At 46.6% G+C, this 16,815-nt stretch overlaps 1 protein-coding gene across 1 annotated transcript in view; it reads left to right on the forward strand.

Annotated features, from left to right (window-relative positions):
* Positions 1 to 16,815, forward strand: part of mtss1la (MTSS I-BAR domain containing 2a) — a gene marked incomplete at its 5' end in the record, with an annotated part of 33,842 nt that overhangs the window by 11,080 nt on the left and 5,947 nt on the right. The window contains one exon of the mRNA XM_083654760.1: positions 5,442 to 5,499. Coding sequence (XP_083510886.1) covers positions 5,442 to 5,499 — 58 coding nt within the window. The remainder of the gene's footprint in view (positions 1 to 5,441; positions 5,500 to 16,815) is intronic.

Consider the following 16,815-nt stretch of genomic DNA (forward strand, 5'->3'; position numbering starts at 1 on the left):
CAACTGAACTAGCGGTTCAGCTGTCATAGAAATATGGAAGATCCGGACGCCTCATCCACATATTTTAAAGCTTTGCCAGCAACAGACAGGTTATCTTACACAAAATAAGCGAACTCTTTCAATGGGGTGAGGTTTCCTGACCCGTACTCACTGTCAGGATGGGTCTAGGATCCAACTACATCGCCAAAGTTGCAGTGCGGGACGTACTCATATTCATAGTGGGAATGTCCAGCGTTTTTCCTGTATTCCAGGGATCTCTCTAGTTTCCGTTTCACTTGCTTCCTCAGAGTTTTGGATACCGCCATGCGGTATCCAAAACTAACCCTGTGACGTCCACTCCAAATGGGCCTATAGCCATATTTCCCCCTTTCATGACAAATGTACGGGAGGGTGATTTCTTTTTTTACTCACACGTTTAGAGTAAAATAGACGATAAAGCAGACTATAGTTTGGGGTGTGATTGACAGGTCTCCTGTCCAGTGATTGATTGCGCAGCTCGCCGATCACCGACCAATAGCAGGCGGTGCTATTTACGTCGCTCCTGGCTCCAAGATGGCGACGGTCACAATGCGAAACTCAATGCTTCAAAACGGCAGTCCAGAAACCAATGGGTGACGTAATGGTGACTACACCCCATCTTTTTTTTTTTTCAGTCTATGTTTGCACTCTCTTAGACTTACAACTCCCCCGCTTGACAGTGTAAAGGCACTTTTCAAACAAACTCTCTCTCTCTCTCTCTCTCTCTCTCTCTCTCTCTCTCCATGTCTGAGTGGGCCTGTCTGCCTGCAGTGGGTGTGTTTGCCTCAGTGTCTGGATGGCCTTATAAGGGTTATAGCACGGCAGGGGGGCAGGGCCTTGGCACTGTCACCCCGATTTCCCTCTGTGGGTCAGGGACGAGCTGCAGCTGCCCGGCGCCGCCCTGCTGGAGGTTTCATCACCTTCTTCTTCCTCTAATCTACCTTTGACACACTCCTCCCCCATCACCCCATTACGTCTCCAAGACACTCTCACACACGCGCTCTTCTGGCTGTGCGTGTTTCCCCCGCCAAACTTTTCTACCCATTCAGTGCTTGTTGTCGATAGATTCGGCAAGTCGGGGAGCGAGGAGCACCTGATTTGAATGTACTATATGTTTTTCATGATCTTACTGAAGCCATTTTGATCAAAGCAGATATAGCTGGGGAGCTATCAGCCCGCACACTCACCGGACAAAAAAAGGGGTTTTAGGTGCAAGGCACAAGAGTTTCTAAGAAGCAGTAGAGAAGGAGCCAGCACTCGAAGATGTCCTTTTGAGGGTTTTTTATTCCTGTTTCAAAGTAGTACAACGTACGCGTTTCAGCACGTAGCCTTCGTCAGCGTTGAATTTTGATCTAACAGCTTATGCTTACATGCTTGAAATGGGTTTCTTGGACAAATAGTGAAGTTGATGCCTTATAGTCTGAATCAGGCGCGGCTCCAGTATTGGGCCTGGCGGGCCTAGGCCCACCCACTTTTTCCCCAGGCCCAATCAGATTTTTTTTTTTTTTTTTTTTTTTTTTATATATATATATGTTTTTTTAATTAATTAATTTTTAAAACGAACATTTGAATACAAAATAAACACACAAAAACGTTTCCTGACTCTTTCTAACAATAAAAGAAAAATAAAACTGTTATATTAGACTTCAAGTACTGACGGGAGTTAAATTTGGCGCTTCAGTTGTTGTTGTAATGTACAGTGTAGCTAAAAAAGGTAAAAAAAAGCCCTCAAATCATTAATTTAAATGAGATATTCCTCTAAATATCGCTAAAAATGTAAAAAAAAGACCTCAAATTTTTTTTTGGCGGCACCCTTTGGGTGCCGCCAAATCGGGTGCCGCCAAGATGGGCCCAGCCTACATTTGTTGAGCCCACCCAAAACTGAAATCCTGGAGCCGCCCCTGGTCTGAATGTCCCTCCAGAGCCTTTCCCTTTCCATCAAGGCAAAGGGCGCCTACTTTAAAGTATCTCAAATATATGATAGTCGTAATTTACTTCGCACTTTCTTGGCCACTGCATCGTTCCATTTGTGTCATTTCACACTTCTGATGTCTTTACTGTTCTTCTCAAATGTGGAAAATAGTAAAAAATAAAGAAGAATGTGGCGTGTGCAAACTTTTTGAGTCTGCCCATAATAACTGTTTTCTCCCCTCTGTCTGTCTGTCTCTGTCTCTGTCTCTCTCTGTCTGTCTGTCTGTCTCTGTCTCTGTCTGTCTGTCTGTCTGTCTGTCTGTCTCTGTCTCTGTCTGTCTGTCTGTCTCTGTCTGTCTGTCTCTGTCTCTCTCTGTCTGTCTGCCTCTGTCTCTCTCTGTCTGTCTCTGTCTCTCTCTGTCTGTCTGCCTCTGTCTCTCTCTCGCTCTGTCTCTCTGTCTCTCTCTCTCTTTTTGTCTGTCTCTCTCTCTGTATCTCTCGCTTTGTCTCTCTCTCTGTCTGTCTCTCTCTCGCTCTGTCTTTCTCTGTCTGTCTGTCTCTCCCTCTGTCTCTCTCTCTCTCTCTGTCCGTCTCTTTCTTGCTCTGTCTCTCTCTCTCTCTCTCTCTCTGTCTCCCTCTCTGTCTCTCTGTGTGTGTCTCTCTCCCCCTCTGTCTCTCTCTGTGTGTCTCTCTCTGTCTCCCCCTTTATCTCTCTGTGTGTGTCTCTCTCCCCCTCTGTCTCTCTCTCTCTCTCTCTGTCTCCCTCTCTGTCTCTCTGTGTGTGTCTCTCTCCCCCTCTGTCTCTCTGTGTGTGTGTGTGTGTGTGTGTGTGTGTGTCTCTCTCTCTGTCTCCCCCTTTATCTCTCTCTGTCTCTGTCTCTCTCTCTCTCTCTCTCTGCATGTCCGTCTATCAGAAGGTCTTGGTCTGGGTTAAGTTCGGGGCTCCCAGTCGGCTGAGTTGTCCGTTTTTAGCGTTTCCAGTCATGGCGTCAGCGTCTGTGTTTGATGCAGCAGCTGGAGGGCTAGGATCATGCCAGGCGTTTTGGCATGTGTCCCACAGCGGTGTTGCTCCAAGCTGTTCTCGCTCATGTTGACGGATCTATGTCTAAAGGCCTGCCTGTCTCCGTGAAGCGGGGACCGGCATCTGGGACCAATAAAAGTCCGCTAACCACAAAGTGCGTATTGGATGAACGTATTTGGAGAATTTAGTCGTAAAAAGATAAAATGTTTCATATTTCGTCACCCATCTTTCAGGACTTAGTTTGAGGCCCTGCTGCTCCGTAGAGTGCTTTGTTGTTATATTGGTTAGCTTAATGGCTTCTGGTGTGTCGTCTAGGCCATTTCCCCCCCATTGATAGTCCAGACTCATGCATATGTTTTAACTGATTTGGAGGCTAGTGTTTTGTTAAGGTGTTTTGTTGTTGCTAGGCTAGATTGAAACAGGCCCATATGTTGTTTTCGTGAAAGATTGAGTTAATTTTTTTACCATTTTTGGACATGGATGGATTGGCCTGGCCTAGAGAGGTCAGAGGGCTGCCTGGGACTCCAGGGCGAATGGTCCATCGGGTATGAGATATATGTTCCATATTTTCGGGGGGGAGCTGGGTAAGTGGGGGGTGGGTTAGGGTTGGGGGTTGTGATTGCAGTGGGATTTCCACAGCTCTGTGTAGCCGGGCTGGGCACAGGCGTTTAGCTAATCCTCTTAGCCGCACTCTGTAACACACAGACACAGAGCGCCTTCTCTTCACTTCCCTTCCCTCTCTCAGCTTTAACACCCCACATTCACTGTACTGCGGGATCACCAGTCATTCACTGTACTGCGGGATCACCAGTCATTCACTGTACTGCGGGATCACCAGTCATTCACTGTACTGCAGGATCACCAGTCATTCACTGTACTGCAGGATCACCAGTCATTCACTGTACTGCGGGATCACCAGTCATTCACTGTACTGCGGGATCACCAGTCATTCACTGTACTGCGGGATCACCAGTCATTCACTGTACTGCGGGATCACCAGTCATTCACTGTACTGCGGGATCACCAGTCATTCACTGTACTGCGGTATCACCAGTCATTCACTGTACTGCGGGACCACCAGTCATTCACTGTACTGCGGGATCACCAGTCATTCACTGTACTGCAGGATCACCAGTCATTCACTGTACTGCGGGATCACCAGTCATTCAGTGTACTGCAGGATCACCAGTCATTCACTGTACTGCGGGATCACCAGTCATTCACTGTACTGTAGGATCACCAGTCATTCACTGTACTGCAGGATCACCAGTCATTCACTGTACTGCAGGATCACCAGTCATTCACTGTACTGTGGGATCACCAGTCATTCACTGTACTGTGGGATCACCAGTCATTCACTGTACTGCGGGATCACCAGTCATTCACTGTACTGCGGGATCACCAGTCATTCACTGTACTGCGGGATCACCAGTCATTCAGTGTACTGCAGGATCACCAGTCATTCACTGTACTGCGGGATCACCAGTCATTCACTGTACTGCGGGATCACCAGTCATTCAGTGTACTGCAGGATCACCAGTCATTCACTGTACTGCGGGATCACCAGTCATTCACTGTACTGTAGGATCACCAGTCATTCACTGTACTGCAGGATCACCAGTCATTCACTGTACTGCAGGATCACCAGTCATTCACTGTACTGTGGGATCACCAGTCATTCACTGTACTGTGGGATCACCAGTCATTCACTGTACTGCGGGATCACCAGTCATTCACTGTACTGCGGCATCACCAGTCATTCACTGTACTGCGGGATCACCAGTCATTCACTGTACTGCGGGATCACCAGTCATTCACTGTACTGCGGGATCACCAGTCATTCACTGTACTGCAGGATCACCAGTCATTCACTGTACTGCAGGATCACCAGTCATTCACTGTACTGCAGGATCACCAGTCAGACTGTACTGCAGGATCACCAGTCAGACTGTACTGCAGGATCACCAGTCAGACTGTATGGGATGCTTTGTCAGTTTGCATGAACACATTCACACTCCACGCTCCCCTCACATCTGTGTGCCAGAGCTAGTAGAGTACACACACTATTACACACACACACACACACACACACTATTACACACACACACTATTACACACACACACTATTACACACACACGTGTCATGTTCCACTGGATCACTGCATGCCGCTGCTCCTGTCTGTCTGTCTGTCTGTCTGTCTGTCTGTCTGTCTGCCTGCCTGTCTGTCTGTCTGTCTGCCTGCCTGCCTGCCTGTCTGTCTGTCTGTCTGTCTGTCTTTCCTTTCTTTCTTTCTTTCTTTCTTTCTTTCTTTCTTTCTTTCTTTCTTTCTTTCTTTCTTTCTTTCTTTCTTTTTCTCTCTCTCTCTCTGTCACTGTCTTTGGTCTCTCCACCCTCGTACAGTACATACAGTAGAGAGAGAGGTGCGATAGTAGATCAGTGTGTCAGCGAAGTCGTAATCTGCTTGGCCGCTGTGCTTCTCTGGGTTGGCAGATGGGACGGATATCCCTACCCGCCATCTGGCCCCGCCTGGCACGGGCGAGATGGCCGGGCGAGTTGCAGAGCGAGATCAGGGGATTATACTTACTGTCCTCCTCCTCGCCATCGCAGCAGTGCAGCTATTTATACGGACATGTCGAATAATGAGAGAGTGCCCATGTGACCGCCGCTGACATCCACCACCCGCGGCTCGTCGCATCCGAGCCCGTGTTGTGCTGTAACGGGGCGGGGACGTTACATCTGCCTTTTATGTGGGTTCGATGTCAGAAGACGTGCGCGTGGATTTAGAGCATGTTTGACCGACGGGATTACGCGCACACGTATGTTGCGCGCGCGCGGTCACGTGGGCTTACCTTTGATGGATGCGCTGTCGCCCCACGCGTTATGGCCTTTCTACCCCCACACTGCCGGGCCATTACCGCTGATTGTGTGGCTGTACTCTGCAGGTATTAAACCACCCTCAGCTTTAAGGTCACCTTAAGTATAGACAGAGCCTCTTATTTCTCCTTCAGCTGCCCGTGCAGCCTGTCTGTCAGTCAGAGCCCAGCCCAGCTGTGTGTGTGGGTGTAGGGCAGGGAAATGTAGGATTGATATCCTGATATGAGACTAGATATCATCTTACATGTTGGATATCGATTTGTGATATGGTGATATGGCATAAGTGTTGTCTTTTCCTGGTTTTAAAGGCTGCATTACAGTCAAGTTAAAGTGATGTCATTTTCTGAACCTAACCAGACTGTTCTAGTATTTGCCCCTTTACCCACTTAGTCGTTATATCCCACATTACTGATGATTATTTATCAAAACATCTCATTGAGTAAATATTTTGTGAACGCACCGTGAATACACAGAGAAGGAAACCCTGTCTTTGCATTTTGTTTTATTTATTATTTTATTATTTATTTGAATAAAAGTGTTTGTGACATCTCAACATGTGGCTTTGACTTACAACCGAACATTTAGCAGCACTTTGTGGACAAAATACCGAGACATATATCGTGCATTGGATCGGCATTCGGTCTAAAAATACTGAGACATGATTTTTGGCCCCATATCGTTGTGAGTGTGAGCACCACAGTTCTCCTGCTGCCTCTCTCTGGATGCATGCGCCTCAACCATACGAGCTCAATGCGGTCGCCCAGCAAAATGGATGTTTTCCAGTAATTATTATTACTACATGCGAGGAGCGCGGTGCGAGGAGGGGAGGGGGGGGGAGGTGTGGGGGTATGGAAGGGACTCGATGGGGAAAGGGGAAAAACAGATCAGTTGGCCGCGCGTAACGTTGACTCTGCGGGCGAATACCAAGCGGAGAAGACAAACACGAGCGTGGAGGAGAACAGTGTGTGCAGCTCGGTGGAGAGGGGAGGGAACAACACGAGAGAGAGGGAGTCTGATGATAGAGGAATGCGAGGAGGAGGTCATACATGGAGGGAAGGAAGGAATAACATTGATGTTTTCATTCAGCTAAAAGTGGCTGATAGAGACAGACGGCTGCTGAGATGTGAACCTCATTGATCAGGTCACACAAGCCTCACAATCTTTTAAAGCAGAACAGTGACTAGCCCCTAAATAACTTATATCCTCATCATGTTCTGCCCAATCAATTGTTGTGTGAGCAGCTCTCCAGTAGATTCCTATAGGGCAGTGGTTCTCAAACCTTTTCATTTCAGGACTCAGGACCCCTAAACTGTAGACCACGGACCCAGGGTCCCCCATCTGATCAGATTTTTGCTTTGAGATGTTTTACTACAGAAGGTGTAGTATGGAATCCATGACCAAATGAGTCATACATTCTGTCATTGTGTTACTTATGGATGGTATTCGAGTGAAAACTATTTATTCCCCTTTTTGCTGGGGCTGCCTGGGACCTCTGGGGGTCCCCGGACCCCACTTTGAGAACCACTGCTATAGGGCTATGGGCATAAAACAACAATAACAACAACAAAGTGCTCAAAACATCTCTTTTTCAACCTATTGACGCTCTCTCTAACTCTACATGGAAGGATTTGAAGACATTTTGGTGAAAATTGATGGGAAAATATAATGCCGGGCAAAAAGTGGACACAGTTCAGCTTTAAGACTTGTCACAGACCAGTAGGCGACTCTCCGTCTCCAGTCTGTCTGCTGTTAAGTTGTGTTTGGACACTGGTCACAGCTGGGGTCCAGTGGAGCGGATGTAGGAGGAGCCTGTCTGTCAGGGTCGTAGGTCGTAATGTACACACCACGACATCTCACCTCCTTTCCTGCTCAGGGTTTCTCTGTGTCCCTCCCACTAAGTGCTCCTTCTCTCTCTTGCACTCCCTTTCTGGCATTTTTCACATTTTTTATCCTTTTTCAGAATGTTTTTCATTCCATTTTTGCCTCATGACTAGACCTAGGGCTGGGTATAGTTTAAAAAAATCATGATACGCATACCAATACCAGTACCAGTACCCTTAAAGTGTTCCTGATACCAAAAGACTACTTCATTAGAGCTTTTTTTGGGCCATACTTTTGAACATTTTGTTGGCATTTCGGCACGTTGAACTGCCAACTCCGTCACATACACCACGCTTGACTTCAGCACCGCAGACTGTATGGGTTGTAGCTGCTGTACAACTATACAAATAATCATTTATTTTTAGATTTGTGTACAAAAGTCTGCATTCCAGACTCTGGAATGCAGGTATCGTTTGACTGGATCATTATCGTTTGTGGATTCTACTTGGTGCTGGGTTATTTCCATCGATACCTTACCTACCATATTAAGTACCAACACCCAGCCCTGCTCATGACACTTGCATTCTCTGATCTTTCCTGTCTTGTAAGGTTGCTCTCTCTCTCTCTCTCTCTCTCTCTCTCTCTCTCTCTCTCTCTCTCTCTCTCTCTCTCTCTCTCTCTCTCTTTTTCTTTCTCTCTCTCTCTCTCTCTCTCTCTCTCTCTTTCTTTCTCTCTCTCTCTCTCTCTCTCTCTCTCTCTTTCTCTCTCTCTCTCTCTCTTTCCCCTCTCTCTCCCCTCTCTCTCTCCTCCAACCTCTAATGAAAAGCACATCTGGAACAAGGGGAGGTATTTTATTATTAGCCGCAATTCTGTCCCTCAACAGGAAGCTCCGTCCACAGTAAAGATGGCTTCCTCCCTGTTCTCCTCCTCCTGCTGCTTTAAACTGCATCCCGTCTCTCCTTAATGCGCTCCAGAACGTGTTTACACCACATGAAGACTCTGCCAGCCCTGCTGTCTGCGGGTGGTACTGCACTCCAGAACACGTAAACACCACATTAAGACACTGCCAGCCCTGCTGTCTGCGGGTGGTTCTGCCGGTGAGGTAAAGCCCGCTGTGTGTATTGTCTGGGCAGACAACAATGGGGGTGTGTGTGTGTGTGTGTGTGTGTGTGTGTGTGTGTGTGTGTGTGTGTGTGTGTGTGTGTGTGTGTGTGTGTGTGTGTGTGTGTGTGTGTGTGTGTGTGTGTGTGTGTGCGCGACTGACTAAGACAATTGATGTCCGGGCAGTTTCCTCTGTCTTCCGTTTAGTATTGTTGCTGATAAGAGCAGGAGAGACATTCCACATGTGAGGAAGTGACATGAAGGCTTTGAATGTGGACTCGCAGATAGATACACGCGCACACACACACGCACGCACGCACACACACACACACACATGCGCACACGTAAGCACATTCACTAAAGAGTCTCCTCGTTAAAGCCACGGGAGTCTCATACACACTTTGATCCAGACTCCTACGTTGCAGAATGGAGAGTGAATGGGCTTAAAACCATTGTGTATTTTGTGGTCTTGGAGCCAGGATTGGCTGCATGTGTAGTTCGAGGAAATACAATTTTCAATATTTAATTGTAACAACACATTGTGGGTCTTGGTTTTAATTCCCACTGAAAAAAGAGATATAAACACTGATGGTGTGTTCTTCAAGCACACTTTTCACTTATTAAAGTAATTTTAATACAAAGTCCAAATTCAAAGACTGTCATCCACGTCTGGCTTTGTTTACATAGTGATTTATTTGATTTACAATATTCTGTATAAGGTTATTGTCTGAAACTTTTTGATACTTTGTGTATCATTACCTCTGTCCAGGAGGTTCTGTTTTCAGTGTCGTTTGTCTGTTGGCAAGATTACGGCAGAACTACCTGGCCCATTTTCATGAAAGGTTCTGGAAGCGTGTAGCACGGGCTATTAGGAAGAACCCATTAGATTTTGGAGCAGATCCGAAATGACTCACGGAATTTGCATATCATAGCAGACTAGACTATTTAGTAGGGTCATCTGTGGCACTTCCGTGACCGTGGAGAGCGAAGGTCCGTTTCTCAATGGATTTGTCATCTAGGAGGGTTAATAAACAAATTTAGCCGGGGTGTATTTTTAAAAAAGGCGGGGAAAATATTTGAGAGACCAAAATCCAAAATGGCTGCTGTGGAAATGAACTTTTTAATGCTTTGACCTACAATGATGCACAATACATGGTTTCAGAGCTTATTCTGGTCAAGGAATACATATTTGGTGTTTATATAATGATTTGACCTATTTTTGACCTTCAAATCCAAGATGGCTGCCAATTTTGAGGCAGTTTTTTCAAAATCGTCATAGAGCCTTCATATTAGGCTTGAATGACAGGTCTTCTCATGATGAGTTGAATAATATACAGTATAAGTACACAGAAGTAATCTCTGAGGTCAATAAAGTCAATGTTTGTGTGTAAACAACAGTTGCTGATTTGCGCTTTCCCATTAAATAGGGTAGGCTACTGAGAATATGGTGTCCAGTTCATCCCATCACATTTTCATAATGAACCAAAAACAATTTTGCACTATAGCCTAACATAAAATAGTATTCTGTATGCAAAGCTAGCAAGGTTAGTTGCTTGAGCTGAATTTAAAGGTCAACTCAAAACAAACAATGAAATTAACTTTGAAATTAAAACTGAATCCTAGGCTACTAAATTTCATCAGCACACAGTAAAGGAAACTTGTCTTTGAACTCAGCTGACTGTCTAGTCCTAATCCCTGTTGTGCAATGTCCCTTTTCAGTGAAGTTTTAGTTTTTGTTAAGAGTACTTTTAATCTTGACCTTGTTGGTAGGCAACGGCCCTTTTTCAGTCAAGCATTTTCAGATTAGCTCAGTCAGTCTGTGAAGCAGTCAGTGTCAGCACTTGCGCGAGCTCGCTTTTTCTCTAACTAATGTTAACATTACACACTTTAAGACACTTTGTTTGAGGATATCAACGTTATTCACTAGTCTAAAGATAGTTCTACCATCAAGAACATATAAAACAAAAGCAAAAACAATTTTTATTTGCAGAAGTCATCATTGATATTTGGTGTTAGCTAACGTTAGGTAACGTTATTATTTTTAGCTAAAGTTAATATTATCTGTCTCCACACTTCTGTCAACTGACATATGCATTTGCTTTTGAAAATAAACAGCCTGGCTTCCTTAAGCATAACTGAAGATTAAATAGAAATATAACATGACGAATGCATGTACCGATTGGTTGGCCCATCTTCCCAGGAGGTGGTGGTGTAAACATCATCAAATTTATCAACTCCTGACCAGTCTTGGGCTTTTAATTGTAAGCTGTCCCATTTGCCTTGATTTATTGTATCGGTGGGCTTGCAAGGCTTGTCACATTTTAGGACACATTCATAGGACATTGCAAATGCATATGTCAGTTGACAGAAGTGTGGAGACAGATAATATTAACTTTAGCTAAAAATAATAACGTTACCTAACGTTAGCTAACACCAAATATCAATGATGACTTCTGCAAATAAAAATTGTTTTTGCTTTTGTTTTATATGTTCTTGATGGTAGAACTATCTTTAGACTAGTGAATAACGTTGATATCCTCAAACAAAGTTTTTTTTTTTTTTCTTTTTTTATATATTCCCCCCCCCCCCGATTTTTTATCCCATTTTTATCCCCCATTAGTGCTAACGTAATTTCTTTATCCTGGTTGCTACTCCACCCTCTGCCGATCTGGGGAGAGCCGAAACTGGCTCCATGCTTCCTCCGAGACATGGGCAGTTAGCCAGCCGCTTCTTTTCACCTGACAGGGGAAGCTTCACCGGTAGGACATAGCACGTGGGAGGTTCACACTATTCCAACCAGTTCCCCTCCCTCTGAACAGGTGCCCTTAACGACCAGAGGAGGAACCACATTAGCAACCAGGATATTGCATGTTTTTGGTGAAGGGGGTTCCTATATGAAGGAAACCCCCGGGAGGCACGGGGAGAACATGCAAACTCCACACAGAAAGGCCCTTTTGACGACCCCACCCGGGCGGTGGGCACTCGAGGACATGCGGACGGGCACGCATTCCTTCAGCGTTCACATCGTCCCAGGTGGGAATTGAACCCACGACCTTCGAGCTGTGAGGCGATAGTGCTTACCACTACACCACCGTACCTCCTTTTATATCCTCAAACAAAGTGTCTTAAAGTGTGTAATGTTAACATTAGTTAGAGAAAAAGCGAGCTCGCGCAAGTGCTGACACTGACTGCTTCACAGACTGACTGAGCTAATCTGAAAATGCTTGACTGAAAAAGGGCCGTTGCCTACCAACAAGGTTAAGATTAAAAGTCCATACTCTTAACAAAAACTAAAACTTCACTGAAAAGGGACATTGCACAACAGGGATTAGGACTAGACAGTCAGCTGAGTTCAAAGACAAGTTTCCTTTACTGTGTGCTGATGAAATTTAGTAGCCTAGGATTCAGTTTTAATTTCAAAGTTAATTTCCTTGTTTGTTTTGAGTTGACCTTTAAATTCAGCTCAAGCAACTAACCTTGCTAGCTTTGCATACAGAATACTATTTTATGTTAGGCTATAGTGCAAAATAGTTTTTGGTTCATTATGAAAATGTGATGGGATGAACTGGACACCATATTCTCAGTAGCCTACCCTATTTAATGGGAAACCGCAAATCAGCAACTGTTGTTTACACACAAACATTGACTTTAATGACCTCAGAGATTACTTCTGTGTACTTACTGTATATTATTCAACTCATCATGAGAAGACCTGTCATTCAAGCCTAATATGAAGGCTCTATGACGATTTTGAAAAAACTGTCTTTTAGAGCTCAAAACTGGCAGCCATCTTGGATTTGAAGGTCAAAAATAAGTCAAATCATTATATAAACACCAAATATGTATTCCTTGACCATAATAAGCTCTGAAACCATGTATTGTGCATCATTGTAGGTCAAACCATTAAAAAGTTCATTTCCACGGCAGACATTTTGGATTTTGGTCTCTCAAATATTTTCCCCGCCTTTTTTAAAAATACACCCCGGCTAAATTTGTTTATTAACCCTCCTAGATGACAAATCCATTGAGAAACGGACCTTCGCTCTCCACGGTCACGGAAGTGCCACAGATGACCCTACTAATTGGCCTTGGAAAAAGGTCTGCATTCTCTGAGTTCCCTTCTAGTTCTGCATGTATTTTGCGGATGTAAAAGGTTTGATTACATTACTTTTTTATTTATTTTATTTAAAGTTAGACTAGTATTTGGTGTTACAATGAACAAAGCATGTTCGAAAAAGCGTATTTTTCCATCTGCGAGTCAAACTCCCATATAAAATAATAAACCCATATTTTAGATTCTTAGAAATTCTGGATGGTTTCTTGAAACAGTACCTAACACTGCCCGGGCTCTGGCTGTCATCCAGAGTTCAGAGATCTTCAGGTAGATCCATAACTCTTGTTAACAAACTACTCCAGACCTACTGCTTATCCAGCACTCTCCACATCTTCAGGGCTGTCAACAGGGAAGCTAACACTGATTTGTAGAGCGACTGCTCCTGCTGAGGCACACCTCCACAACTCAAGCTGTGCTTTGATGTCAGTGTTTGTTTGATGATGTGAAAGTAAGATGTTTTCGTCGGGTTTTTGGATTCAGAAATATCAGCTGGGTATTTGCTGTACTGGCAACTGAACGAGATCAATGATGATAGAATCAAAGCGATCTCTCCTCACACGGCCATAGCCTCCATTACAAACATACAACCTACAAGAAGATGGGTGTCCACTGTCCGGGTAGTGCAGCGGTAGATTCCCTGCCTATCAACATGATGGTCGCAGGTTCGAGCCCCCATGTTACCTCCGGTCTTGGTCGGGCGGCCGTCCATACAGGCACAATACAGGCACAATTAGCCGTGTCTGTGGGTAGGAAGCCGGATTAAGGGAATGCGTCCCGGTCGCTGTACTAGCGCCTCCTCTGGTCGGTCGGGGTGCCTGTTTGTGGGGGAGGGGAACTGGGGGGGAATAGCGTGATGCTCCCACGTGCTATGTCCTGCCGGTGAAACCCCTCAAGGTCAGGTGAAAAGAAGCAGCTGGCATACGTGTCGGAGGAAGCATGTGCTAGTCTACAGCTCTCCTCAGATCAGCAGAGGCGGTGGAGCAACGACCGAGACAGCAGGGGGAATTGGCGAAGTACGATTGGGAAGAAAACGGGGGAAATATCCCGGGGCAAAAATGATTTAAAAAAAAACTACAAGAAGATGATGATGAAATTTCAAATCAGGACACACTTTTCACAGAGCAGTAGGCTGCTCTCCGTCTCCAGTCTGTCTGCTGTTAAGTTGTGAACTCAAAGGTTCACCTTTTTGTGTGCCGTTACACCCAGAGCAATAGACACCTTTCCCCGGGGCAAATGCACAAACGTGTGCACACATTTTCCCACAGAGTGGCCCTGGCAGCCCTATAGTTGCACCTGCAGCAGCCCGGCCGGCGCTTCCTCTGTCCCTTCCCTTCAGTGTGTGTGCCCTCTTTCATCCTCTCCTCTCCTCCCTTCTCATGGCCGTGCCCTTTCATCCATCACTGGCCTCCGCTGCGTGCCTGCCTCCCTCTGCCAGTTCACATTCTCCAGCACTTAAAAGGGGCGCGAGCGCGGGCACAGGCGGGAGGCTTAGCGGTCTCTGTGCCAGCCGCGGTTCAGCCCAGCGGCCGAGGTGCCAGCGTGAGGAATAGCTGTTGTCTTACGGATGATGGAATTTCCATAGCTAAGCAGCGGCTGTAGAAGAGCTCAGCACATCAAGGGACTCCGTATTCCTGGAAGCGTGACGGCGAGGATGTTCTGTACCTTACTGCTCCACAGCCCACATAAACATGCTTTATTGACACAGGAAGCAGAGGGAACGAGAGAGAGAGAGAGAGAGGGAGCAGCACCCACTGGAGCTGCAGCAGTAGACCTGGGTTTAACTCCCACTGGAGCTCCAGCAGTAGACCTGGGTTTAACTCCCACTGGAGCTGCAGCAGTAGACCTGGGTTTAACTCCCACTGGAGCTCCAGCAGTAGACCTGGGTTTAACTCCCACTGGAGCTCCAGCAGTAGACCTGGGTTTAACTCCCAGACGGGTCTAATTCCAGTAGAAGCTGCTTCTCATTCCAGCTCGGTAGCTGAGGGTGGAGGAAGGGTTGAGATGCTGAAAGAGGGAGATAGTTAAGCTAAGCTCCCATGTTGAAGACATCAGCGAGTGAGGCCCCTGGCAGTTAGACTACAGCTCCTGGCTCCCGGCTCCTGGCAGGAGAGCCCCCTATAAAGCAGGCCTATTAAAATGCGCCTCCTTCCCCGAGGAGTCAGGCTAGTTAATCAGAACCAGAGCACTGGGAGGAACCACTCGCTAAACGCTTAGACCGCACTACACTGGTGCTGGAAATTGGGACTCAGGGTTCCCACCAATACCCAACAGTGGAGCACGACCTTCCCACCAGTAACCCCCAATGCCGCTGTAACCGAGCAGATCTGGTGGCCATTATGTTTATGTACGTCATATATATAGTGAGAGGCACCGTCTGCCTTGGCAACATACGCAGCACCGGCGTTCTAATGACCCACACACTGTCGCGCTGTTGGAATATCGTTTAGTTGCTCCCAGTTGATGAGTCGGCATCTTCACATACAGCTGGGTTGCATAATGGCTCCGCCTCTCTCCGTAATGTGCAGAGAGGGCTTTTGGCTCGGTTCTTGTGGATGTGTGTGGGTGTCGGCTGTGAGGTCGGCCCTGCTCACCCTGCACCCCCGGGGGTCCCGGTCTGCTCAATAATAACTTTCCCAGCTCCTCCTCACTTCCAGGCACGTTTCAAGCTGCAAGTGAGTCAGGTGCTCTGAATCTGAACCTCCCACACAGACATGACAGAGAGAGGAGAGGAGGAAGAGTGATACTCAAATACTAGGTAGGTAGGTAGGTAGATATAGATAGTAGATAGATAGACAGACAGATAGACATACAGACATAGATAAATTAGATAGATAGATAGATAGACAGACAGACAGACAGACAGATAGATAGATGGATGGATGGATGGATAGATAGATACATAAGATAGATAGATCCTCCCAGGTCCACTTGCCTATGTTTGATGCGTGTGTGTGTGTGTGTGTGTGTGTGTGTGTGTGTGTGCGTCTGTGTGTGTGGTGCAGTGGTCCATCCGGTCAGGGCCAGAGGCCAGCAGGGCTCCTGGACACGGGCAGGAAGCCGCGGGACCTCCCCAGGATGTAGCTGTCAGCTGATCCCCTCTGGGAGGGGAAGGAGGAGAGGGTAGGGAGCGGGGAGTGGGAGAGGAAGGGAAGTTGGCAGGTGTGGATGGGATGGGAGAGGAGCGTGGGGGTTGGGGGGGTTTCGGGGGGGGGGCTGGCTGACGGTGACATTGGGAAGGTCTGTTATAGAGATAAAAGCCCCTCTCTCCCTCTCTCTCTCTCTCCCTCCCTCTCTCTCTCCCTCGCTCTCTCCATCTCTCTCTCTCTCCCTCCTGCCCGCCTACCCTCCAAGTCGAGCCTGATTTGCAGCTGTGAATGTCTCCTGTAATGCCTTTAAGAGGAGAAAGGCGAAACAGAGTGATGCATAACCTGCGCCGCGCACGTGTCCTGTGTGTGTGTGTGTGTGTGTGTGTGTGTGTGTGTGTGTGTGTGTGTGTGTGTGTGTGTCCTGTGTGTGTGTGTGTGTGTGTGTGTGTGTGTGTGTGTGTGTGTGTGTGTGTGTGTGTGCTCATGTTTTTCCACGTCAGTTTCCCCCTGTGCCTGTCTGTGTATCTCATTGGTCTTTGTATAAATATAAATATAGCCAGCGGTCGTGCTGTGCAGTGACTATACCTCATTCCTCGATGCCTCAAGACAACCGCTAGAGCCCATGGATTTTAGCCTCCTCGCTAGAGGAGGTTGCGAGAGGTTGCGAGTTCGATTCCCAGCTGCGCAGAAGGTACTACACAACGCGGCATAGAGTAGGGCTGGGTATTGGCAAGAACCTCACGATACGATTGTATCACATTCACAATACATTGCGATATGATACGATATATTTCAATATTTTTCTGAAATATCGACACGGCATTGCGGAAAATAGATATAATTTGCGATATATTGCCGTATCGATTTT

This window comes from Poromitra crassiceps (genome assembly GCF_964638095.1).
Source record: "Poromitra crassiceps genome assembly, chromosome: 18".
In the NCBI taxonomy this organism is placed as follows: domain Eukaryota; kingdom Metazoa; phylum Chordata; class Actinopteri; order Beryciformes; family Melamphaidae; genus Poromitra; species Poromitra crassiceps.